Source organism: Gopherus flavomarginatus, chromosome 2 (assembly GCF_025201925.1).
Source record: "Gopherus flavomarginatus isolate rGopFla2 chromosome 2, rGopFla2.mat.asm, whole genome shotgun sequence".
Taxonomy (NCBI): domain Eukaryota; kingdom Metazoa; phylum Chordata; order Testudines; family Testudinidae; genus Gopherus; species Gopherus flavomarginatus.
The window spans coordinates 222,805,636-222,833,527 of NC_066618.1; the positions used below are offsets into that span (position 1 = coordinate 222,805,636).

Sequence of the window (27,892 nt, forward strand, 5' to 3'; positions counted from 1 at the left end):
GCCCAATACTTTTATGTTGAGCGGTGGAGTTCAGCCCTTTTTTTGTTATCGTGGAGACCCAGATAATGGGGGCTTGGATAAACAGGGTTCTATTATTGTTGGGTTTTTTTTCCCACAAAATGTAAAAACTAAGGATTCTCTGTAAAAATGCAAATTCTGCATTTTTCCGTGGCCAACAGATTTCTAGGATCACATACTAGTTTTTCCATCAGACCTTTGGCCACATCCAGTGTACAGGGCAGCACTCACTGAATGAGCACCAGTTGACTTTTCTTTTTATAATCAATCACGTAATATGTAGACCCATGAATTAGGTATTTCATACACCATTCAAATCCTGTACTGGAGGCAGAATTATTAATTTCTTCATGGGCTTTTCTAGATGCTGTCATTGTAGTATCTGAGATCTTTACAAACACAAATTCATTAATCCTCACAATACCACTTTGAGGGGATATTATTATCCCCATTTGACACATAGGGAACTGATGTACAACGATTAAAGCAAAAATGATCAAATTTGCAACAGAGTGTTTGAAAATTTGAGAAGCCCAGGGTCTGCTTTTTCAGAGTACATGGCATTTAATAGCACTCTACGTATGTTCACAGCAGAGCTCCCAATGACCACATCTGCAGTTGTGAGCACACACTGCATATCTACAATCAGACCAGGTGGCTCAAGCTGTGTACCCAGAGGAACCCAGTGAGGAACACACACTGCTCAACTGTAAAAATTTTTATGTGACTTGCCCAGCACCGCACAGGAACTCTGTGACAGAGCCAGAGATAGAATCCAGTTCTCCAGAATGGCATGCAACTGCCTTAACAACAAGACTCTCCTTTCTCTTCAGTTCCCTTCCTCATTTACCACATGCTATTCTTGTGCAACAATTGAGGCATGGGCCACACAGACAACAGCTTCATTCACTACTCAACCCTGATTCACTCCCAGAGTATAGTCTGTCCTGTTCACAGAATAAGGAAATACTATGTGGTCATGTAACTAAAAACTGTATCATAATGCATTGTTTTAACATATCTTTGGGCATTTAATTAAATATAGTACAGATTAAATTAATTGAATAGATAATCTTTCAGGTTTCATTATCTAAAACATCCCTAATCAATATAAAAGAACCATTATGAAACGGTTGCAGCAGGTACTGTTCATACAGTGATACCTTTTCATCCAAATAGTATCCAATCATTAGCTTTATATGTTACTCTCACCTTCAATAGAGGAAAACACGGGATAGAAGCATTGTGCTCGGTTTGGATAGTTCTTTTGCTCAGTAAATACATGTTTATTAAATACAGAAACTTGTTTTGATGGTTAATTGTATTTTTGGGGAGTGAAGAACATTGTTTACAGTTTTGTTGTATTCTTCAGAGAATGGCAATTGCTTCTGGTATTTATTTTGCTGATTTGGGGGGGAAGGGGAGCTTAAACATAGCTTCTTTCCTCCTCCCCCCCAGTTAATATGATGTCATAACCAAGAATCCACAAAGACCAGACTTAAGTACAGAGACTATAATTTTCTTGTCAAAAGCTATTTGGGATGACGACTGATCTTCAGCCATTAAACTCAGCAACATATGACAGTATGCATAAATCTAAATGCTAACTGTATTTTTTTCTGTTTTTGTTTAAAGCGTAACTCATGATTGCAAGATGGGTCACTTGGTAACCATGAGCAGTGATATTAAACAGCTGTCATTGTCTAATGAGCAGGTTTAGGCAAATCTGAATCCAGACTCTTAAGAATTCTGAATAAATAAAATACTGTTATTTGTAAACATGCCTCTGCAAACTTTCAGAATACCTGATAAGCCCAAATAATAATGTCAGAAACATTAATTCACACTAAAGATTTTTTCAATAATATAAAGTCATTTAATAATAGCTGTTTGGATTGAACAAAAAACCATGTATTAGCCACTCTCAAAATTATGGCCTGCCTCTGTTACTCAGGTGAGTAGTTGTAATGAGTTCAGGTGATCAGTTAACTTTGAGACAATTTATGTGAGAGCTGCAAGACTGAGACCTTACTGTAAAATGATTTTCACAACTGGCGCACAACTTAAAAGTCTATATAATGTTGTTTCAAGTATCTGATACCAGTGAGCACAAAATATATGCCTCAAGCCCACTATAAAAATACAACACAAGGGAAGATGTAGCAGACTTTGACATAAGGTAACTTGCTGCCATGGTATGAGGCCCAAATGTTCTATGTGTTTTAACACATTTCAATGTTTCCTCCAACTTGAGAGTCCTTCAAACCACAAACTGCTCTAATTTTAGAGCTCCAGAAAGCCCTGAATCTGGCACAAATTATAGCAGCATTCCGGTTGCAGGAAGAGACTATATAGTCAGTTACTAAAGTGCCAGCAGATGGAGCTCAAGAATATTTAGCAGAAATCCTGGGTTTTGTAGGACCAATAAAAGTTGTTGCTGTGAACCTGCAAATATATTTGTCTCTGCAGCTTTTAACATCAGCTCTTCACATAACTCACCTGCTTCCTGGCAACCTGGCCCTAATGGCTTCCCCAGGGAACTTCTTAAAAGGGATTTCCTTTGTGGAATTAGTGTGAGATAATATGCTTTCCCTGGCCTATCTATATCCAGCAGGGGTGCATCTAGTCTTCACCCCCTTCTCCTGTGGGTATCCTGGGATAGGAGGATCAATGCCATAGAGACAATTGGCCAAAGGGAAGGGAACTCAGAGACCTGTGCCTCGAGAAACGATTTTGGACCAGAACATTGTGTGGGGCTTTACCTTATTTTATGATGGGTAAATAAATGTTTTATTATTATAAAACAGATGTACTACTGTCCCTGATGTGTCGATTACAGCATGGCACCATTTTACACAGTTACTGGTCACATTGCTGACTACATTCACTTCTCCAGCATAGAGTTAGGGAGGTTACAATTCAAGCAGTACATCCAGGTTTCACTGTTTTGTGAACAAGCAAATTATTTTGTTGTACCTGAAAATTTTGGTAAAACCAGAAGGCAGGTTTTTATTGTAAACTCTGCCTTACCAGTCAAATGGGAAAACTAAATAAAACTGAGGTGAGGAAGAACCTCATTTGAATCAACAAAACAAATTTCACTGGAAGATGGTAAACCACTGACCAAAATAATGTTACAGAAGCACCTGCTAACCCATCAGGGATTTCAGAAATCTCCAGAAAAGAAGAAATTTTACTACTGGCAAATTTGCAAATTCTCATTAAAACATTTTGCACAAACATACACACACCAAGTGGAAATTAATAAGTTTACACACTTCTAGTCAAACAGATGGTTGACATATAGCTTTCTCAACATGCTAAGACCTCTGTCAGCATGTCTATACTATAGAAAATGAGCATCTTCTAAGATAAGTGAATATATTAAACTCATACTTAGAATAACATGAATGCAAGTAACCTTACAGTTGAATGTCACACATTGCAGCCAAGTATCAGAGGGGTAGCCGTGTTAGTCTGGATCTGTAAAAGCAGCAAAGAATCCTGTGGCACCTTATAGACTGCAGCCAAGTCTCTCAGGTCCTACACAATACACATTATGTAGAAATACGCAGGGTGACTAGACAGCAAGTGTGAAAAATCAGGAACGGGGTGGGCGGTATAAGAGCCTGTATAAGAAAAAGCCCCCAGAATCAGGACTGTCCCTATAAAATTGGGACATCTGGTCACCTTAGAAATATGAGCTTAATATATATTTGTCTTTGCAGCTAGTTGTATTAATAGTTATTAATTATTTTGTAGTTTTTCTGCTTACTTTAAAGAAAATTCCAGAGACACTGTTATTCTAACATACCTTATTATTCTTTATTCATAAAAGATACTGACTACTCAAACAGGATCTTTATGTTTCATCCCCCTTCTGTCAGTGACACTATAGCATGTTCACATAATATGATCATGCTTTCATGCTCTTAAAGTCATTTGGGTGCTTGAGTAAAGCCTAAAGGTCTCTCCCCTTGCCAACAAAGAAAATACACAAGGCTTTTTCTGTATGCTGCACAGTTGAAAGCAAAGTACAAAAGCTGTACACCTCATGCTGGAGAACATGGGGGAGACTAGCCAGTATCATGCCTTTGTAACATAAATAACAAAGGCATTGGCCCACTGTATCAATATCCAAATCTTTTTATCTCCTGGGCTTGAAATTACCATCATTGTTTGATTTAATTACACACAAAATTAATAATGTTGGAATATATTTAAGTGCTAATGAAAGTAAAGTAGCATGATGATAGGTAAACTATGAACAGAAGATGAGCCATCTTCTTCTAACAACTCCGCAAATTCACCTCAGTTTCCCTACCCTTTTCCATGCTGGATTTGTGCTTCTTTTAAAGCTAATGACTAATTTAGCTAATGTATGTGTTTCTTTTGCAGCAAAGACAAGAGTCCTCGATTAATCTGACTGAGACAATCAAAATCATTTCATTTATAACCAAAGATGCATTTGAATAAATGTTTTTAGAATTAAAAAACTGTTCCCCTTAATCCTCAATGTTTAATATTGATATATAAATTTGCTAGTGAATCTTCACAACTGTTATTGCTTACCTGTAATTTGAACTTCAGATGTCTCAGCAACAGCAAACATGTCTATTACATTAAAACAGCATTTCCCAAACAGAGGTTGGGTTCACGAAATATTACATGGGATTCTCGGGGAAAAATTCCCTAATGGCGGACAGAGCTGTCCCTAGGACCCTGAGCAGGTGAGCAGGATGGGACACTGAGGAGACTTAACCTTCAAGACTCCTTACAAGGAAAGGGAAGTGGATATTTTTTGTTGTTTTTAAAATTAAATGGGCAGCTAGTATTGTTTTTAAAATTATTATGAAGAACAAGTTTAAGCTTTGTTGTCATGTGCGTTGTTTGCCTGGAGTGCTCAAGACCTGAATTGTTGTGTAGGAGGAACTCTTTGAATTGGCTTCTTAAATACCTTCATGCTGTTTCACATCTGATACTCCTTGATGAAACACAGGAGCCTGGTCTTATAACAGGCTTATTCAAAGTGATACAAGCTACGAAAGTGAGATCTTGGAAGAGTGTTGCCATTTTCATAATGCAATAAAATACTGTACTGATAAATAATAATGAATACATAGTGTGTAATAAACATGTCACAAAAATAAATTCAATATTTCCAAGATTACTGTTTTTATAATTTATACTCAGGTAAAGGAGAAAATCCCTGGAAATATTCATTTTTAAGAGGGGGTTCACGAGACTTGACATTTTCGTGAAAGGGGTTCACAGGTTGTTAAAGTTTGGGAACCACAGCATTAAACCAATATCCTTTTGTGTTTCAAGTACATGCAGTAAATTCCTTGGTTACAAAAGAAATAAAAGTAAACCTATTTGAGACACTCTACCAAATCTTAAGAGGCCTACTGTTAGTTCTTCTGATGTGAATGATTTTTTTGACAGTAATAAGCTTAGTACTGTTGTATGATAGTACTGGTCCTTGATTTAGAAGCAGTTTCACTCTGCGCTGATCAGTTTCACCACTACTGTGATAATTAGGTCTATGAATTACCCTACTTGTGAGCGCAACTGTAAAAAGTGAGTGAAAGTTCATGGAATGTCATAATCTACAACAACAAATGCTGACTAAAGGTGCAAAAGTAAGACAGAAAGATTGAGTTAGTACAAACAAAAAGTCCTACTGATAATTCAAGGACTGTATTAAGATTGTGACTGGTAAACAGAAGGAGAATGGAAATAAATGAACTAAAATTGGTGTTTCAGAAATTAGACCTAATTGGTAGACAAAATTATGAACAGATGAGCTATTCCATCTATCACTCCCTTTCCGGATCCTTAAAAAAAAGAAAAAAAGAAAAAGAGACTTTGGGAGGAACTCTGGCTACTGCAGCAAACTTCACCATCGTGACTGCCACCACCACCATCTCCTGGGACCCCCAGCCTTGGTTCCCCTGATCCCAAGAAATGTTCTGTCCAGACTGGGCCAGAGAAAGGAACCCAGATGATTTTTCCATCTCTACCAGCTGCAGCTGAATCCCACGCACCACCTGGGATGTGAGATTTTCTCTCTCTCTTCCCCCACCCCCACAACATGTGTTCCTTTCCTTCCCCACCTGATTTCTTCTCTTTCCAAGTTCTCTCCTTTTGCCTTCTGTTTAATAAGAGTCTGGCTTAGCCAGCCAAGACTGCATACTCTGGTACACTATGTATTTCCAGCAGTACGGTTGCAAGTGAAAGTCAATACCAGAGACAGAACTGTCATTTTTTATCTTTGCTGTTCTTTTCTCTCTCCTTTTGTGTGTGTTTGTCCTGTTTTGTCTTCTAGAAATGAGACTTTAAAGGAAGCAGCAGCAGCAGCTCCAGCCCATCTCTACTAACTTCTTTTCTTTTCCCCAAAGGATAATTATTACCATCTTTAATATCACCCAAGAGACTGTCCAACTATTATTTCCAGCTAAAGGGAAAGGGAACAAGGGATGTTGTTTTTCCCTCTTTTTTGTATTTTTAATAAACAGTTGAAAGGATTTTTAATGCTGTTTACACCATGGTACTAAGCAGGCTGAGGTCTCTGTATATCAAGCCTCAAACTTTCTGAAATTGTGTAATGTTGGACACTGACTTGGGTTATGTTAACAACTTTGAACCTTTGGGCCCATATAGTCCAGCTGAATTAATAAAACACCACCCTGTATGGCCATTTAAATCGAAACACTGGAATTTTCAACTTTGTCAGTAATTTTGTTCATTTATCTTCATTATGACTTCAACACTATTCTGAACTGAAGGTTAATTTTGTATAACTAATGTTGGTGATGAATGATAATATATTTAAGAAGAATATCCATTAATATCTAAAGCAATATTCTGCAATCTAAAAATAAATCCCTTGATGGAAAATATTGTCTTAGCTAATTAATAATTCAGTGTTTTGTAATATTGCTCTAGACACTCAGACTCCATCATGCAGTAGTAAGTACCTTTACACTGCCACACCCTTCAGGCTGAGAGACTGATTCTGACAGCAGCAATCCATTGCTAATTAACTCAGAAATCCTTTAAGTCCTAGCAATTTCAAAAGAGGAATTTATTTTCCTCTTTATTTAGCAATACCAATGTAAATAATTTGCACACGTGTGTTATAAATTGTGGATTATACATTCGCTAATTGAAAATAAACGGCTAACTTCTTCCACAGCTGCTATACTCCCAGCCCAAGTCACGGGAGAAGCGCCTGTGGCTGGTGAATCCGCAAAGCTGCACATCCACCAGCCCCACCTCTTCCCCAAACCCAAATTTTTTGTGTGCTACAGTACAAGGCACATCCACAGAGCACAGCTCCATGATACACAGCTGGTATATATTCCCCTGTAGAGAGGCTCACCAAACTGGTTCTGCTGTGTTAAAGGTCTTCCGCAGCACTTACTCTGTCCACAGGATTTGTCCCAAAAAAGTTTTATTGCATTGCCTCCTCCCCCCAAAAAGGAACCTACCTTGTCCAATATTTCTTTGACCAATACTGAAAAGGCATCTTCAATATTTATGTTATCTGTAGCACTGGTTTCAAAAAAAGGTATACCATATTCCCATGCAAGCTGAAAAACAAATAAAGGTAAAGGAATGACTTATATCCATATGTACAATACTATTTATAAAAACAAAATATTTGATAAAGCAACTTTTCAATACAAGTAAACAGACTGAATTAATAATAAATAATAAAGCATGCATTCATAACTTTAGTGAATGCGATTTCATAGAATTTCATATGCATCCTCAATTTACTAATCTCAGGAATTCTTAAAACATACTAATACATTTTGCACGGGCAGTGATGCTTTTTCTGACATTTGTCTTCATACACAAATTAAAAGATAAAAGGGTAATGGGCCTCTAATTGTTCATTGATATGGAGAATGGATTATATACAACTGTGTTTGAATGAAACTTTTTAAAATATAGAGAAGGAAGATTTGGACTGCAAAATGTACAGTTTCAAATCTGGCAAAAATCTATAGATATGAAAATGAGGATGTAAAAATGAGCCCAGTTCTAGATTACAGAAATAAATGATTCAATATAAAAAGATAGACACTACAGTCTAAATGGTAATACAATTCCAAAAAGAATAACATTGAGGTTAATGGATAATATGTTTATGTCTTGTGGAATTTTTTAAAAATTATTTTTGTCTGTATTTGCAGCATAGGGATATGGACCCTGAGCTAAATCCCACCGGATCAGACACACGGAGCATAAATTGAACAGAGCTGGGTTATATGAAGCACCTGAACTTCGTATATCCCTAATTTTGGAGAGCCATTTAGTGTATTGCATAATCTCAGTTTTCTCCCATTTTTAAGATTCATTTTTAAATTAATTTTCATAAAAAAATCAATAAAAATACAAAAAGGTAAACGACTTACACTTTTATGTTAACAAATACAGCACAATTCACAGGCTATTCAATACAATTTTACAATTATGCAACTTTACAACTTGTCAAAGCTACAAAACCAGACAAAAACACAATCAGACAATATTACACAGGCATAACATGTTAGGATGGAGGTAACAATAATAATAAAAAAGATACAAATAGGAAAAAGGGAAGCTGGGTATGGGGGAAGTGGCAGCCATTGAGAGGGTAAAAGTGGAGAGGTCAAGTGGAATGGAAGTCTGGAATTATTTGAGCTATCTCAACATTCTTTATCCAAATGTATCAAGAAATGGGGTCCAAATTTCTTCAAATTCATTTAACTGCTCTCTACATCAAAAACCTATCCTTTCTTTTGCTGCTAACTCAGACAGGTCTGAATATTACTGTTTTATTCTGGCCATAACCCTACTCCTCCATTTTTAAAAATTCATGCACTTGGTAATTATTGTGGCCCTCAAGAACCAAAGTCTTTGTGGTGGAGTTAAATCCAGCGCAGGAGGTACATAACCTAGGAAATCATTTTCAGTTTAGGTTTGATTGCTGAGGCCAAGCCCTAATCTCACTCATGTGCATACCTTTTTCCATAGCTGCCTGACTGATGGACAGTCCCATAGAACATGCATCAGGTTTCCTCCTTCTTTATTACAGCACCAACAAACAAAGGACAAGGCCTCCACAACTTGCACAACTTCTGTGATTCCCAAAACATTCTGAATAGAATCTTTTGTTGTATCAGGCATGGCCTGAAATCCAGAGGAGCATGTTTAAGAGCGTAATATGCGCTGCCAGTGGTGGTTTTTTAAGGGTTGTGCTGGGTATATGGGTCTTGGCATGCTACAATCAATTTGAGATCTGTGATGTGATAAAAATATAATATTAATTTTGTGGGTCTGGGAGCCCAACACCTCCACTTGACTCAGGAAGCTGGAGTTTTTCAAGTGATTACAGTTTTCTTAATTTAAAACACAAGTTTTTAGCATTTTCCATCAGGGAGCAACCCTTCAACATATAAACCAGTTACAGAACCATAGTTTTTCTTTAAAATCATCAACTATTTACAGTCCTCTTCTATAACCATGCTCCTAAGTTTTAGACTACAAATGCTATGGTCCCTGCAGGCTCCCATCCATTCCCATCACCTGCAGCAAAGCCAGTGCCTACTTCAAGTTGCCAGGGTAGCCTCTCCCCAGAGGGAGGTGTAGTTCATAGAAGACGACCTGTAGACAGTTGGTCCATGGAGGGCAGAAGAAGAGAGAATCTAACTTCCACCTCAACAGCAGGAAGTCCTTTAGGGAGAGAAGAAATAAAAAGTAATAAAGAGGAAAGGGTTGTAAGTCCTCAAACTAGAAGCAAAAGCCCCACTTGGAGGTAGGAAAAGGATGAAACCACGAAAGGGAGAGGGGGAAAGGAACCATTATGGGGAAGAATTTCAGAGGGATGAGAAAAAGATGCGAAGAACCATGGTGGGACAACAGAATACAAAAAGACACAAGAAGGGGCGTAAAGGGACACAGACATTTTAACACTAGAGAGAGAAAGATGGTGAGTGTCAGAGTGTAGCAGTCCCTGCTGTCCAAGCATAGTACTACAGGCACTCCCAGTCTCAGTTTCCTAACCCAGAGATGAGTCTTCTCAGCTCTCTGCACACCAGTCAGTGCTGTGATGTGGCTCAGCCCTCCAGTCAAGTCACAAACAACCTTAAACCCTTCCAGGAAAACAAAACAAAAACTAAAAAGTCCCAATAAACAAAAATGTCATTCTGCTCTTCCGGGGCTTCTCCTCAGCCCTTCCTGTGAGCGCTGTTCCCAGCCCCTGGGCTTTCTGGCTCTGGTATAGAGCACACAGTCTCCAGGCTGGCTCCCTTGGAGTAATATTCTTAGCCCATGCTGGGCTCTATTTCTTGCATCCTTCCTTGCTCTGGTACAGAGCACTTTGTTTCCCTGGAATACCCAGCCTCCTGCAGACCCTGGCTCAGGGACTTCCACAGGAATTTGCACACTCCCCATGGCTCCACGCTCCACAAATCTCTCTCAGTCTTCTTATGAGGCCTTGGTGTCTGTTAAACTATTACCTAACCCCCTAGTTCCACCCTCTCAGGCTGGGAAGTAGCTAATTAATTATGCTAGGGTGGGGCTGGCTCCACTCCTCTTCAAGAGGCCAGTCACCTTGCGGCAGTGAGTAATAGAGAATGGGACAAGTAGTAATGAGATAAGACAAAATAAGAGGAAAGGAGATGCTCCTTTCCATGGAAAGAAAAGGAACAGATAATATGAGACTACATAGCAAACATTTATGTGGAAAAAGTAGTATGGAGATAGATGGAATGAGTTGGAGATGTGAGAAAAGAAAAATAAATGGTTAAAAAAATGAAAGAAGGAAAAGACAGTGTAGTTTTTAGGTTAATGAATTTGATTTAACTTATTTATGCTCCTTTGTTCCAGTGTGTTTCCCTGACACATGTCTTCTATCGCTGTTAGTGTGAGGAAAAGACGGAGTTCACAGCTATCTTGAGGACCTCGGCTTGCTGGTTATGCTAGTTTATACAGTTGGAAATTTGGAGAAGATAACAAAGGGCTGGATCATTTGCTCCCACTGGAGGAAGCCAATGAGGGATTGGAGTGGAATCTCTGCAAGAACAGTGCAGTCAAAAAAAGTCTATTCCCATTCCCTTCCATGCAGTAAAGAGAGGTCCATGTGCAGACTTCCCTTCTATGCATGGAACTGAGGGACAGGATCCCACTCACAGAGAACAATGAAGTTTACAGTGTACACAAAATCCTGTGAGGCTCAGGGTATGACTACACTGCAATTAAAAACCTGTGGCTGATCCGTGCCAGCTGACTTGGGCTCCTGGGGCTCAGGCTAAGGGGCTGTTTACTGTGGTGTAGATGTTCGGGCTCAAACTGGACACTGGGCTCTAGGATCCTGCAAAGTGGGAGGGTCCCAGAGCTTGGGCTGCAGCCTGAGCCTGAACGTCTACATCACAATTAAGCAACCGCTTAGCCCGAGTCCCTTAGCCCAAATCAGCTGGCACGGGTCAGCCACAGGTGTCTAATTGCAGTGTAGCCATACCTTTAGTAGCTCCCAGACCTCAAGCTCATTTGGAAGATTCTCCATTGGAAAAAAAATGTCAACTGTTGGCAATTATGTATGCTTTTCAACCAGTTCTAGTTACAACTCAGATTACATTCCTTTTAAAAATAAACAAAATAAATTATGTTTTGGGGTGCAGGAAGCAACAATGCTAATCTGCTCATCTTCCCTCAAAATTCAAAAGTCACACTTGAAAATGCCAGAAGGCATTAGGCTGTATGTTGTGCTTGGACTGGTGTAAAAAGTTATGGTCAATGAGTTATAAGGATATTGAAGACAATAAAAAAACAACAATTTAGAGCAGTGGTTCTCAACCTTTCCAGACTATTCTACGTCTTTCAAGAGTCTGATCTGTCTTGCGTATCCCAAGTTTCATCTCACTTAAAAATGACTTGCTTACAAAATCAGACATAAAAATCCAGAAGTGTCAAAGCACACTGTTTCTGAAAAATTGCTTACTTTTCATTTTTACCATATAATTATAAAATAAATTGACTGGAATGTAAATACTGTACTTACATTTCAGTGTGATACTTGAGCCTGTTTTTCACTTGTGAACCTTGTCATTCAGCGGCTGCTGGCCAGCCACCCAGCTCTGAAGTCAACACCTCCACCAGCACCCACACAGAAGTAAGGATGGAATGGTATAGTATTGCCACCTATACTCTGTGCTGCTGCTGGCGCTTTCATCTTCAGAGCTCCCAAAGAGTGGTGGCTGCTGGCTGGGGAGTTCATATTGTTTATGGTGCTGGAGGACTATTTTTTTAATCCTGCTCCCGTCCTGCAATACCCACTCGCACTCGCTCCCACATTGTTTGTTGAAATTTTATTCTGCTCCTGTTATTATGGCAGTGGGTTCTGCAGGACCTGCAGGAGCCCCGTCCCGCTGCAGGGCTCTAGAGCCTGTTGTAAAACTAGGCAAATATTTAGATGAGCTGTTGTTCCTCCTGGAAACCTGTATAGTCCCCTGGTTGAGAATCACTGATTCAGGGGAAAGAATTTATTTACTCTTGAGAAAGAGAAATAATGTTACTAGTTTTGCTTCTTAAAAAGGTAAAATTTCTGTCAAAATGAATGACCACAAAAAAAGAAACTTACTTGTAATATAAACTACTTCATACTGTCAAGATTAAATTGTCCGACATAATGTCATCTTCCGAGTGGCAGAAGTGAGAGAATTACAAAATCAAATGGTTTCATAAGAAATTCTCTCAATGAAATTGGGTTTTTCTACTACAAAATGGGATAATGTGTCCAGAATTTTGAGGTACTTCAGGAAGAGCCAACATACAGGAGAATCTTGCAGGATTCATAAATCCTCCCTGCGGGATTCTGCAAAGGAATAATTCTTGTGGCTTGCAGTTCTGAGTGTAGTATAAAATAGATGAATTTGAATCACTCATTGGCAGAGTTGGTATTCTAAGATTTTCTTTTAATTTCTTTTTAAAAGAAGTGGACAGTGACAGTGGAGTGAGTGGACAGTGTCAGCTATTTCCTTGCTTATGGAACCTTTCACCAACTGACTCATTCAGGATTCTCTAGAGCTTTGAAATCATATTAGAAAAAGCAACAGTTAGTATAACTAAAGAGGGCTTCAAAACACAGGAGAAATCTAGGGAGCAGACTGGCTGGTGAAGAGGTAATGATTTGTTAAAAAATAAAGTGTTAAAAGAAATATATGGTTGCAGGGTTAAGCATTCAGAAGTCAGAAAATACCATATTTAACAGTCTGTGAAACCTTAACACTGCCCCCTTGTGTATATGCATTATAATAAACTCCAGTTACATGATCACTTTGTTTAAAATGGTATGTAAACACACACAGCACATCTTGTACTACTCTGTGCAGGCTAGACAAAGTCCATGAAAATCCTCAAATTCAAGGTATATAATGAATAAGGGAACTGTGCACTTTAAAAGATACAGCTTGCAATACTGTTCACAGGGTGACATTATTATTTATTACTATTATTACTTTAGAATTTCATAATCTGAAAAAAATTGGTTAAATGCTAACAAAACACCCTGTCTCATATAAGGTGCTCACCCTGCCTGATGGAGTGTCCACCTTATGAATGAGATAAAGGCTGATTACAAACCTTATGCATGCATATAATTTTCAGCAGCAAAAGCCAGTGTATGCTGAGAGTTATAGCCACAATATCAGAATGTGCCTCCCTGATCTCCCAGTGGGTTCTGAGAGAGTAATTTGCTACGGCTCTTTAAAAGGTACAGTATACTTCTCCCTATGTGCCCCCCCACAGAGCTCCACTATTCTTACTCCCTTTCTAACAAGTTGCACCCAGAGGTTATAAGATAAATGATTATGCAATCTTAACTACACCCAAGGACTTGTGTACTTTGAAGCATAGCCCTTTGATTTGAGGTACAGTAGTACATCAATATGGACATTTTGAGGCAGCTCCACTTAGATAAACAAAACGTGTTTTTTAATTTAAGTGTGAAAGCAAATAAAAAAATTAATACAGGGACTACTGTACTGACTGCGATATTCAATTTGATTTTCAATACATTTTACATAGTTCTCACATTTTCAGTTTTCCACATGCTTCCAGATTTGTATGTTGGCACATTGCAGAAATGGTTAGGGAGAAGCTGCAGGTATTGGCAGCTGGGGCTTTGGGCATCTGAGAACAACGCCAGTCAAAAAAATGCTATTTATATTTCATGAACATTTTCTAAAAAACCATCAAAACGTTCATGTTTGAAATTTCTCAGAATCTGTACTAGAAACATAAGATGAAAATAAAAAATGGAAGAAAAAGATGAGAAAAATAAAACCACCCTCCAGTCTCACTTTTTGAAAACCCCAAATGTTCTGTTTCTTCATTTAAAAAAGGCCCAGAAATTCAACAAAACAAAAATTTTCCATGGAAATTCTCCTTTTGGTCAAAAGGCCATATTTTTGTGTATCAGCTCTACATAAGAAGGCACGGAAGGTGATCTGGGTAATGTGGGATAAGTACTTTACCTGGATATGTCTGAGAATATGTTTGGCAGCAAAAGGGTTAACAATGCTGAAATTTAAAACTCTCCGGCCATATCCTCAGTTAACACAAATCTGCGTAGGTCCATGGACTTCAGTGGAACTTTGTCCTGTTACACTACCTGAGGATCTGGCACATTTTCTTTACAATTAGGGTGACCAGATAGCAACTGTGAAAAAATGGGACGGGGTGGGAGGTAATAGGCGCCTATATAAGAAAAAGTCCCAAAAAACAGGACTGTCCCTATAAAAACAGGACATCTGGTCACCCTATTTATAATTCATTGTTAAAATCAATTGATATGAATGGAACAGCTAGTACATGTCTTAGGGTTATTGCTGCAGGCTGTCTGCACAGTTAGGAAGACAACATTTCCATTCACATTTTCACAAAAAGATTAAGACTAGAAATAACTTTAAAAAGTACAGAAAAAAAAAACTTAGATTTGGAAACAAAATTCAACATGCAGCAAATTCCATGGCCACAGAATAAACATACTGCTGATTATAGCTGGAGTGCTATTTATTTACAAATTAGAACCTTCCTCAGTCCAACTCCCAAAAGTGCAAAGAACAATGGAACCCCAAATATAAGATAAAACCACAACAATAAAAAGAGAATTCAGTCCCACTGTGAAGGATACCAAAGATAAGCTACAGTGAACAAATGGAGGAAGAGAGATGCAACAGCAGGAGCCCTCAATGGAAAAGACCCTGCATCTTGCTCTCTTCAAACTCGACCTCTTATGTAGGCAGCACTGCATACTCAATGAGAGAGAGTAGCATGTTAAGTGGCTGCCTCTGACATATGGAAACAGCAGCAGGGGTGCCAGAGAGATTCCTTGGTCTATTGCAAGGGCCCTACCAAATTCATGGTCCATTTTGGTCAATTTCATGGTCATGGGATTTTTAAAACTGTAAATTTCATGATTTCAGCTATTTATATCTGAAATTTCACAGTGCTGTAATTGTAGGGTTCCTGACCCATAAAGGAGCTGTGTGTGGGAGGGTTGCAAGGTTATTTTATGGGGAGTTGCAGTACTGCAACCCTTCTTCTGCGCTGCTGCTGGCGGCCGTGCTGCCCTCAGAGCTGGGCAACTGGAGAGCGGAGGCTGCTGTCCTGAAGACCAGCTCTGCAGGCAGAGCCACCACCAGCAGCAGCACAAAAGTAAGAATGACATGACCCTCAGCCAGCACTGCCACTCTCTAGCTTCCCAGCTCTGAAGGCAGCAGTGCAGAAGTAAGGGTGGCATGGTATGGTATTGCCACTCTTACTTCTGCACTGCTGCTGGTGAGGCACCGCCATCAGAGCAGGGTGCCCAGCCACCACTCTCCAGCCACCCAGCTCTGTAGGCAACCAGAAGTAAGGGTGGGAATACTGTGGCCCCCCTAAAATAACCTTGCAACCCCCCCCCCAACTCCTTTTAGGTCAGGACCCCCAGTCTGAGAAATGCTGGTCTCCCCCATGAAATCTGGATAGTATAGGGTAAAAGCACACAAAAGACCAGATTTCATGGTGGGAGACCAGATTTCACAATCCGTGATGCATTTTTCATGGCCATGAATTTGGTAGGGCCCTACATATAGCAGTGGCTTTCAACCTTTTCAGATTACTGTGCCCTTTTCAGGAGTATGATTTGTCTTGCATACCCCCAAGTTTCATCTCACTTCAAATCTACTTGTTTACAAAATCAAACAGAAAAATATAGTAAGTGTCACGAGCACACTGTTACTGAAAAAGTTTGCTTACTTTCTCATTTTTACCATATCATTATAAAATAAATCAATTGGAATACAAATATTGTACTTACATTTCAGTGTATAGTATATAGAGCAGTATATACAAGTCATTATCTATATGAAATTTTATTTTGTACTGACTTCGCTAGTGCTTTTTATGCAGCCTGTTGTAAAAATGGGCTTATATGTGGATGAGTTGATGTACCCTCTAAAAGACCTCTGCGTACCCAAATTTGCAGTCGCTGGGCCTATTTTTCCTCTCACTGATTGATAGTAAGCGATATTGTTAAGGAAGTGATATTTTTATTTCATAGACTCAAAGGGGTACAATAGAGTAATGCAACTCCAGACTTTCTGTTGCTTGTGGTCTTGTGAACAAGACAATGAAAATCATGCCTTAAAGACAGCAATGCAAGAGTCATAGATACTGTTGATGAAGATTACTGATATATAATGTTTTAGAAAAATGCTGTGGAATGAAATAAATACTGTATTTTAACATCCCACCTAAAAACAAAATCTGAAAATGCAGACTCCAAAATATTTTTGAAGTCTAACTCTGAAATAAAAGAGTTTCAGGTGTTATGCTAGAAAGTATACAATAAAAGTGCTTTAAAGTTAAACTTTTATAGTAATTAGTGTTCCAAAGATAGCAACTAGTAAAGTTATTTGCCATATTCTGCTCACATATTAAAGAAGTATTCTTTTGCAGCAATTCATAACAAAATATTTGGACTCAGGAACATTTTAGTTTTTAAGGTCAGAGTTCACATTCAAATACCAAAATACTCTGCAAGGCTAGGAGAAAAAACAATAGTGATCTATGCCTACCTTTTCTCCTCTATGCTTTGGAATTACACGTTCTGTCTCCTTATCACACTTGTTACCCAACAGTACTATATCCACCTCGTCATCTGCTTTCTAATGACAAAAGAAGAGAAAAAATATTAACATTTATCATGAAGTTTAAAAAACAAAATACACACCCTTTTTTTCATTCTAACCTTCAGCATTTTATTTCTCTGAAATAAAGTGTTAATCTTTTCCCTGATCTTTTCAAGGATAGAGATGCTACCTAGAGAGCTACAAGGATCCCACTGACTGGGACAGGACATCTTAATGTAGAGTAATGCAGAGTGGCAGAATGTGATGGAGTAGAGTACAATTTGCTTATCCTTTGAAAAGATACAAGGTATATAGCCTCCAACTTCTGATGAATGCTTGATGCTGATGATTTGGGAGGCAGGAAATGCCCCCAACTCCCAGATCAAGTCCCCTTTGAGCAGTGTTTCCCAAACTTGGGACACCGTTTGTTTAGGGAAAGTCCCTGGCGAGCTGGGCCAGTCTGTTTACCTGCCATGTCCACAAGTCCAGCCGATCGCGGCTCCCATTGGCCGTGGTTCGCTGCTCCAGGCCAATGGGAGCTGCTGAAAGTGGCAGCCAGTATGTCCCTCATTGGCCTGGAGCAGCGAACTGCAGCCAGTGGAAGCCACGATCAGGCAAACTTGTGGATGCAGAAGGTAAACAAACTGGCCTGGTCAGCCAGGGGCTTTCCCTAAACAAGTGGCATCCCAAGTTTGAGAAATGCTTCCTTAGAGGAATGTGATGCATGGGCTGGCACATTATTTAGGTCTACCTTTTAGCACTCTTGTGTACTATGGAAAGAGCTGTCATACTGCCTGAGTGCACAGGGTGAGACAAGAGGCACCTGGTACCCTCTCTACCTTCTATTCTTCAACATCAGATGGTAGCACTGTGCCCAGAATGTCCAACCTCACCATGATAAAAGTTAGATTATTCCAAAACCTTCTACGAAAAGAAACTATAATCTCATCCTACTCTTACTGATGTAAATAGCAAAACCTCATCAACCACAAAAGGAGCAAGATCAAGTCTACTATCCTTTGTCTACATCAGTTTTCCAGCTAATCCAGCAAAGTTACATACTTTGTTACCTTATATATTATTTTAGGCCAGGCCATCATAACTGTGCATGTCTGAAACAGTAAAAAGGGAAGTGAGAAGTTCAGTGACAGAACCTGGAACTTGCCAACTGTCACATGTTCTGAAATAAGTAATATTTATAGACATTTTAAACCACTTTTTGTGGCTTGAATGAAGAGAATTGATGGCTTCAGTCCAGCTCCTAGTTCACCAGCATCCAGATTACAAAACACCACCATCATAACTGCAACTGAGTATAATGCTTGTCAGTATCAAAAGAGGCCAGGGAATGAATGGGCATGGAGAATGAGTTGCCCTTCCATCTCCAGAGGTGGCCCAAGTAGGTCAAAATTAGGGAAGTTTGCTTTGCTGCAGCCAATACGATTAACATATATAGATAAACAGAAACTTCAGTCTATTGTAGACCCATCACTCCTGAGACCTTCGACAAATCTAAGGACTAGTCTACACTAGAATCGCTACAGCAGCACAGCTGGACCGATGTAGCTGTGCCGCTGTAGCGCTGCTAGTGCAGACACTCTATGCTGATGGGAGAGAGCTCTGCCATCAGCGTAATTACACCATCTCCCAGATCTCTCCTGCCGACACAGCACTGTCCACAATGGTGCTTAGGGTGGTGTAACTTACATTGCTCAGAGGGGTGGCTTTCTCACACCTTTGTGCGACTTAAGTTATATCGAAGTGAGTGCTAGTGTGTACAATTCCCAAAAGGAATATAAATCCAACCCCTTCCTCTCTCTCTCACACACACACAAACACACACACACACACCTTTCAGAGAAATGCAAAAAAGAATGTTTATTCATTAAAAGATCATAGAATCATTATTTTTAGTCTACTTGCACTTTTTACAACAAAGTTGCTTCATTTGAAAAGTATGGCATGAGGCACAATTATTTATTACGAGGGTACACTATTTCATTTTTTTAATCCACTCTCATTTTAGAGTCAGCTCATCTCATTTCATAACTGCAGATGACGTATTAAAATGAAGTAAGCTCATCATAAGAGTACAAAGTACAGATCTAAAATAATGAATCAATCTAATCTGGATTAATAGACCAAAATGCTGGCTGTTTCAGAATGCACTGAAGCTTTACTCATTAAGGTCAATGGTTCTTCTACACAAAATTACATACATCAGTCCCTAAAATAGGATATAATAAATAGACAATTTAAACATATCACATAAGTTGATTATTTTATTTGAGAGATTTTATGTATCTAAAATTTTTAATGACATTTGACTTTACTTTGAAGTAAAAGGTCAAAAGGAAATATTAATACTTACTGTGTAAAATATGGTAGTCATGATTTAAATGAATTAATTTCTGTACATACAAAAAGTATAAATATTCTTGCCATAGGAATGTTCTTTCAAAACAGATTCAAATCGTAAGTAACAACTAAAAAGGCTTAAGACAATGGCTCTTTCAGAAATCTATTATTTGTATGCTAATTTAATAAGTTTACATTTTTATAGCATCTTTCTACCAATGCTCTCAAAGTGTTTTGCAAATATTATAGCTGTTTTTTTAAGTTTGAAAAAGCTGATGATAGTCACTGGCCATACCTTCATTTTCGGAAACTAAATGTTAAGCTGAATTTCTACCTTTTTTTTTTTTTTTAAGTTAGTTATATAGATGATAGTGATTTTCATTTCCAAAACTAACGAATTTCTAAGGCTGAAATCTGACTCTGTAGCCAGATCCTTAGCTAGTGAAAATCAGCATCAGTAGTGCTATGCTGATTTACTCCTGCACAGACTATGGCCCTTGGATTTTTCCTAAAATGCAGGATATTCATGGGCTTTCCAACAGTTACCCAGGAATATCTCTTTGGACTGAAAAACCCATAGCCAGAAGTCCCTACCTTTTGGGAGATGAGGTGGGGAGGGGAAAAGAGAGTGAGGGAAATGGACCCCTAACTAATTAGCAGCTGTGACTGTGCTACTTCCGAAGTGGCCACCGATGAAGCTACTGCAGCCACAAGTAAGGCTGGGCAGAAAGTAGTTTGTGCATTCTGAATTTTTTTTAAAAATTTTTTTGAAAATGTTTCCCACCCCAAATCAGGACCATGAAAATGTTAATGAACCAACCAACCAAAAAATTCAGTTTGGGTCAATCGAAAGAAGTTATTTACCCTGTGCGGTAACGGCGGTTCTTCAAGATGTGTGTCCCTACAAGTGCTCCACTCCAGGTGAGCTAGAATTCTCCTGTGACTATGAATGCAGATTTCTTATGGCAGTGTCTGTTTCACCCATGCATGAGTTTTAGTCAGTCTCTTGCCCCACGTCGTTGTTATATAGCACAGTGTGGGCAAACTGTGGTAGAGTTCTTTCTCTACTACGAAGCTCTATGGCAAAGAACTCCAAAGCAGAGGGTAAGGAGCTCAGATAGTGAAGCACCCATAGGGACACACATCTCGAAGAACCACAGTTTCTGCACAGGGTGAGTAACCGTTTCTTCTTCATCAAGTAGTGTCTCTGTGGGGCCCCACTCTAGGTGACTACCAAACAGTACCTTCTAAGGTAGAGCGGGCTTCAGAGTCGAGTCCTGTACGGAGGAAAGTACAGCTGAGCCAAACACAGTAGTAGAGGCGGAATCATGTATTGTCACATAGTGTTCGGTGAATGAATGTACAGATGTCCAAGAAGTGGCTTTATAAGATTTCGATAATCAAAATGTTCTTGAGGAAGGCAGTAAAAGACGTGATGGATCTTGTAGAATCAGTGCATATATCCGAAAGTGGCTGAATATTGCAAGACTGGTGACAAGAGTTAATGCAGCCTGATAACCACTTAGAAAGCCTATGTCTAGAGACAGCTGATCCTTTTGACCTATCTGATAGTGAGACAAATAACTTGTAGATCTTTCTGAAGGGCTTTGTTCTGTCTACTAGATAGAAGGCCAGGGCTCTCCTAACATCCCGGGTGTGCAGAAGTGCTTCCTAGCAATATGGATCCAGTTTGGGGTGGAAGATAGGCAGGTGAATGGGCTGATTGAGATGGAACTCAGAAGAAATCTTAGGTAAGAATTTGGGGTGTGGCCACAGTATGACTTTGTCTTTAAAGAACACCAGTGAAGGGGGAGTATGCCATCAGGGCTCCTATTTCTCCAACCCGTCGTGCTGATGAGATGCTATCAGGAATCCCATCTTCATTGACAAATATAGCAGTGAGCAGATCGCCCTTCAAACCTCTGGCTATCTTGTGAGGCATTTAAGGACCAGGTTGAGGTCCCATTCTGAAGTAGGTTGGACTGGTGAATAGAGGTTTCCTAGCCCTCTGAGAAATCTCATTGTGGTCAGGTGGGCAAAGATGGAATAACCCAGAGACCTGTGACGGCTGCCAGGTGGACCCCTATGGAACTCATCGATAGACCAGAGGTTTTCAGAGTTAGTGTGTATTTCAGTATATCCAAAAGTGATGTGGTCATTGGCGGAAACTGTCTGCAGCCACGCCAGCTGGCAAACTGTGTCCATTTTTGAGACTATGTGTACCAAATAGACTGTTTCTTGTTTGTTGTGTAATAGTTCTCTTTTTACATCTCCTGAGCAGGCTGTCTCTAATCCTGAGAGCCATCAACCAACCACACTTTGAGATGAAGAACCGTGAGTTTGGGATGAAAAAATCTTCCCACCCTCCTGGGAGAGAAGATGGAGAGCTGTGTGAAGAGTTATCGGACAGCAAACAGCCAGCTGTAACTGGTAAGAAAGACATGTTTGTTTGGGCCAGGTCCAGAACTATTAGGATGACTCTGGCTCTGTCTTCCTTTATTTTGAGCATAACTTTGGCTATCAGAGGAGACGCTGGGAATGCTTACAGTAGGGCTGATGACCACTGAAGGTGAAAAGCATGCCCTATGGACTGGTGATCCAATCCACCCCTCAAGGAGGGTGGTTACATTTCTTGTTTGACTCTGTGGTGAACAAGTCTACTTGAGGGGTGCCTCATTAACAAAATATGTGAAGGTCTACTTTCCCAATTGTGGTCTTGGGAGAAGAGTCTGCTGAGTGCACCTGCAGTCATGCTCTGAACCCCTGGGAGACAGACTGCTGTGTGGGCGAACTGGTTGCATATGTACCAATTACAAAGCCTGACAGCCTTGCTGCAAAGGGAGGGGGATCCTGTGCCCCTTTGGCGATTGATGTACAACATGAATGACATATTGTCTGTCATCATCTTTAGGTGTTTGCCCCTGATTAGCAGTGGGAATTGGAGACAGGCATATCTGACCACTCTGAGTTCCAAGAGCTTGATGTCTAGCATCCAGGAGCTTGACGTCCACTTGCCTTGGATTGTGTAAGTGTCTAGATGAGCTTCTCACCCTAGCAGAGAGGTGTCCATTGTTATGACCATCATTGGGGGAAATAGGACTCTTGTGCATACATTGTGATGGTCTTTCCACCAGTTGAGGGATTGTTTTACAGAGGTAGGTACGGAAAGAAGCAGATTTAAATTGTGTCTGGTTGGTGAACAGACAATTCTGAGCCACCCTTTAAGGTAGCATATTCGAAGTCTGGCATATTCTGTAATGAAGGTGGTGGCTGCCATGTGTCGTAGTAACTGAACACAGTTCTTGACTGTGATTTGGGGGCTGAGCTGAATTGTATGCTATATTGGAAAGAGCCACAAATCTGTGGAGAGGAAGTTAGGTGCTTGCTGTTACTGAATCAAAATGTGTTCTTATGAATTCTAAGTTTTGCACAGGGATCAAGGTGGATTTTTGTATGTTTAATTGCAGGCCCAATTCGAAGAAGAAATCTATGGCTTCAGAAGTTTCCCGAGACACCAGTTCCAAGAAGTGGCCTTTCAGCAACCAGTCATCCAGGCAAGGGAATACTAAGATACCTTTCCTGCGGAGCTGTGCAGCTATTACCAATTTGACCTTCAAGAAGACCATTAGGGCATATGACAGGCCAAAGGGGAGCATTTGGTATTGAAAATAGTCATGGCCAACCATGAAACAGGAATTGTTTGTGGGATGGGTGGACAGTGACGTGGAGCTATGCATCCTGAAGGTCGAGGGCTGAGAACCAGTTCCCTTGTTCTAGTGATGGAATTATCGCTGCAAGTGTCACCATTTTGAATGTCTGTGCCTTCACACAGGTGTGGAGTAGTTTCAGGTCTAGGGTGGGTCTCTAACCTCCACTCTTCACTGGTACCAGGAAGTATCTTGAATAAAACCCCTTTCCTCTGTGCTGCATGGGGACCGGTTCTATAGCTCCTAAATGTAAGAGCGTCTATTTCTTGACAAAGCATGCTCTTGTGAGAAGGGACCCTGAAAAGGGATGGACAAGGGGGGGTTCGTTGGTGGGAGTAAAGTAAAGTGGATCATGTAGTTTGTGAAGATGATCTCCAAAGCCCATTTGTCTGTAGTGATCGATTCCCAGGCTCACCTAAAGTGGTGAAAGCAGCCGCCGAAGAGAGGAAGGCTGGTGAATAGGGGCAACTGAAGAGGACGAGGATGGTAATTCAGGCCCTTAACCAACCTGTCAAAATGGCTGCTTGGAGGTGGACGAGTGCGAGGAAGGAGGCTGAGAAGAGGACGGTTTCCTTCTCTGAGATCTCTGCCTCTTTTGGTTTGACTCAGGCTCTCTGGGAGGTAAAGGAACTGGACATGGCAGGCTCTCTGAGACCTGCTGAGTTTTCTCTTCTAGGTGGGTGTTGTGACAAAGTTCCTCCTCTACCTTGGTGGGTTCTGTGCTTATTGGCAGATTCACTTGCCTAAGAGATTCATGGAAGCCCTCAGTTTGGCCACTTTCATGGGTCAAATCTGCTGTTTTACTCAGATAACCTCATCACCGGCTAGCGTGGGGAAAAGGAAGGAGAACAATCCCCACAGTCTCTGCTGATCCAACATGTGGGTCGGGGAACAGCCCAGAGACCTTCCCCTCTAGTGGAACCCACGGTTCAGGTCAACTCCTCCTGTGGACTGCAGTTGTCTAGAATGCTTCCTGGAACAGCTGCGTGACAGCTACAACTCCCTGGGCTACTTCCCCATGGCCTCCTCCCAACACCTTCTTTATCCTCACCATAGGACCTTTCTCCTGGTGTCCGATAATGCTTGTACTCCTCAGTCCTCCAGCAGTACACCTTCTCACTCTCAGCTCCCAGTGCCTCTTGCTCCCAGCTCCTTGCATGCACACCACAAACTGAAGTGAGGTCCTTTTTAAATTCAGGTGCCTTGATTAGCCAGTCTGTCCTAGTTGATTCTAGCAGTTTCTTCTTAATTGGCTCCAGGTGTCCTAATTAGCCTGCCTGCCTTAATTGGTTCCAGCAAGTTCCTGCTTGTTCTGGAACTGCCCTTGTTACTTTACCCAGGGAAAAAGGGATCTACTTTATCTGGGACTAATACATCTGCCTTCTAACACTCTCCTGTAGACATCTAGCCTGATCATGTCACATAATATAAATACCAAGAGAACGCAAGGTAGCGCTAGAGGCCTTCATTGTTCACAGAGACTCGTCCGTGCTATCTGTGAACAACTTAGACCCATCAAAACCAAAGTTCTCTACTGTACTCTGAACCTCTTTTGGGAATTTAGAGAGTTGGAGCCAGGAAACTCTTCTAATTACCACCAACATAGCGATTGAACAGGAGGCGGTAGCAGCAGTGTCAAGGGAGGCTTTTGGGTTGTCCTGGCAAATAGTTGACCCTCTACAATAATTGCCTGGAATGGTTCCCTGTGTTCTGTCGGCAAAAGTTTCATGAAAGACTTTAGCTTGATATAATTCATCCAGTTGTACTTTGCCATCAATGCCTGATAATCGGCAATTCTAAACTGTAGGGAGGCTGAGGAATAAGACTTCCTCCCCAGTAGATCCAGACCCTTGTGGTCTCTCTCATGAGGCATGGTTTTAGCATGGTGCTGCCTACCATGTTCATTCACTGTGTCAACTACCAAGAAGTTAGGTGAGGGATGGGAAAATAAAAATTCTGAGATCTTTGCAAGGGTGTAATGCTTCTTATCCACTCTTTCGCATACGGACAGAATAGATGTTGCAGTGTGCCAGATGATCTTCACTGGGTCCAGCAGAGCTTCATCAACAGGCAAAGCTATGGGGGCTGATGACACTGAGTGGAAGATGCTGAACAGCTTAAGATAAGGCTCTGTCACCTCTTTGAGGGGAATCTGTAGGGAGTCTGAGAGTCTCTAGACCAGGTCCTGGAAATATTTAAAATCATCCCCCAGGGATAGAGAAGGAGGCATGACTGCTTCAACCTGAGGGGAAGAGGAGATATTAGTCATAGGAGACATCCCTTCAACAACTCTAGCCTCCTGTAGGTGATAAAGGTTGCTTCTCTCTATGGCGGGTGACACTTGACACTCTGGAAAACTATTGGTGATAAGCTGCCCAGGGGTTCCAACATGGCATGGAAGGAGGTACATAAGGCATAGGAGGCAGCACCCAAGGACGTTCATATGAGTGAGGCGTTGGTGGTAATCATGGGTGCAAACAGTTGCAACTCCAACAGAGGCTTCTGGGAAGGGACTGCCGTAGGAGTGAAGAGGAGAACCCTGAACTGACACGTAAGAGACCGAGGCGAGGTCTTCATGAGAATCTTCTTCCTCAAGTTCACTCAGGAATGGTGGAGTGCCTGGTACCAGGCGAAGTTCAGGCGATCTGGATGTTCTCGGTACTGACAGCATCTCAGAGCTGAGTAGCGGAGAATTGAGTGTCTCAAATATAGCCATGTCCTTGGGAAACTGGAACTCCTGCGGTACCATGTGGGTTATCAGTATGTAGGCTTTGGGCACTCGGAGGCAAGCACAGTCACTGACGGTACCAAAGCTCTTGTGTGCTCCAAGGGAAGCACGGTCAGTACCCGAGTGGGCTTTTTTGGTACAGAGGAAGAGCTCTTCTTGCCACCCCAGTCTGGTAACAGTACTGATGGTCTCTCCAGGCCCATGGCTTTGCCGCCTTGAGATCTAGCTGTGCCCCTGGCACCTGAGGAACCAGCAGCCTCAGAAGTACCTGACTGAAGAGCTGGTGAAGCTCAAGATACCAATGACCTCAATGTTTTAGAGAGAGGTTCTCTATCTGGCAAGTCACGGGCACATTCTTTCAAGGACTACTGTCAGAGCTCCATCTCAGGCTGAGGCAATTGAGAAGGAACTGATGGCGGTTTGCCCACATAATGCTGTAGAACTGACTAACATGCATGTGCAGGCTAAACAGACACAGCTATGAGAAATCTCCAATCAAAGGCACAGAGAGGCATTCATACACCTAGAGTGGAGCAGCACCTGTATGCACACTACTTGAAGAACACTTCATTTAGATTTTGAACTTTTTTTCTTTTTTAAAACCTTTTAAAAACTTTTCTTTAATCTAAATTAACTAAAAATTCAAAATCAAAGTTGTTTTGACTCTAGGAAGTAAAACTTTCTGTTAAAAATGTCACAACAATTTCAGAACTTTCTTTTATCCAAGCATAATTCAAGTCAGGAGATTCACTGAAACCAACCTTGGTTTGAGAACAGTTTCAGTTTCAACAAATGGGCATTTTTTGGCAAGAAAAGGTTTGTTGAAAAATCCCCAAACAACTCTACGCACAATTTCCTTAGGAGCCAGCTCATCAGTTCCGCAGTCATTACAATATAACCATAAAGGAGAGCAGCTCGGTAACACAAATCAGGGAGGTCTAGGAGATAAGACTATGCACCAAAGTAAGCATTTTACAGAGACATTACATCACAGGGGTGTTGGGACAATTAGGCTATGTTTACAATATAAGCTAGTAGTGTGATTGCCCTGCTCGCGTACACATACTCGCATTAGCTCTCATTGCGTTAGCACAAGTATAGGTAGCAGACTAGCCATGACGCCACCAGTAACGGCAGCGGAGGCATGGCTGAGCTGTGCCAAATACAAACTTGCCTGAAACCAGGGGCATGTGCTTGGCATGGCTCAGCCATGCCTCTACTGCTGGTGCCTGCGTTACCACAGCTACACAGCTGTTTATACGTGGGCAAGCTCTATGAGAACTAGCACAAGTATGTGTGCACGAGCAGGGGAAGCATACCCCTAGCTCACAGGATAGATGTAGCCTTAATTACTGTTTATAAGAGCTGTACACATGCTAAAACTAACTAACTAATGCACGCAACCTTTTAGTGGAGCAGGGTCGAATAGCTGCATTACTTCCAAGTTATTTCAAGAACTTCCCCTGACTTTTTTTTAAATGGTATGTACAGGGGTGGGCAAACTTTTTGGCCCAAGGACCACATCGATGTTGCACAACTGTATGGAGGGCTGGGTAGGGAAGGCTGTGCCTCCCCAAACAGCCTGGCCCCCTTCCTCTATCCACCCCCTCTCACTACCTGCCCCCTGACTGTCCGCCTCAGAACCTCCAACCTATCCAACCCTCCCTGCTCCTTGTCCCCTGACCACCCCCTCCCGGGACCCCTGCCCCCTATCTAACCCCCCTGCTCCCTGTCCCAACTGCCCCAACTCCTAGCTACACCCCTGCTCCCTGACAGCCCCCCCGGGACTCTCACCCCTATCCAACCACACCTGCTTCTTGTCCCCGGACCACCTCTGCCCAGGACCCCCCCGCCCTAACTGCCCCCCGGGATTCCACCCCCTTATTCAACCCCCCCTGCTCCCTGTCCCGATTGCC

The 27,892-nt window shown here is 41.1% G+C and overlaps 1 protein-coding gene across 3 annotated transcripts in view; it reads right to left on the reverse strand.

Annotated features, from left to right (window-relative positions):
• Positions 1-27,892, reverse strand: part of LOC127045678 (ras-related protein Rab-10-like) — a 53,988-nt gene that overhangs the window by 9,428 nt on the left and 16,668 nt on the right. For 2 of the 3 annotated variants that reach the window (XR_007772792.1, XM_050942071.1), the window contains exons 4-5: positions 17,130-17,219; positions 7,512-7,613 (exon numbers count right to left, since the gene is read on the reverse strand). Coding sequence is in view for 2 of the 3 variants with exons in the window: in XM_050942071.1 (XP_050798028.1) it covers positions 7,512-7,613; positions 17,130-17,219 (192 nt within the window). In the remaining variant the exon portion in view is untranslated. Of the gene's footprint in view, positions 1-3,268; positions 3,648-7,511; positions 7,614-17,129; positions 17,220-27,892 lie in introns of those variants that run through there. The other variant, XM_050942072.1, reaches the window with a different exon arrangement.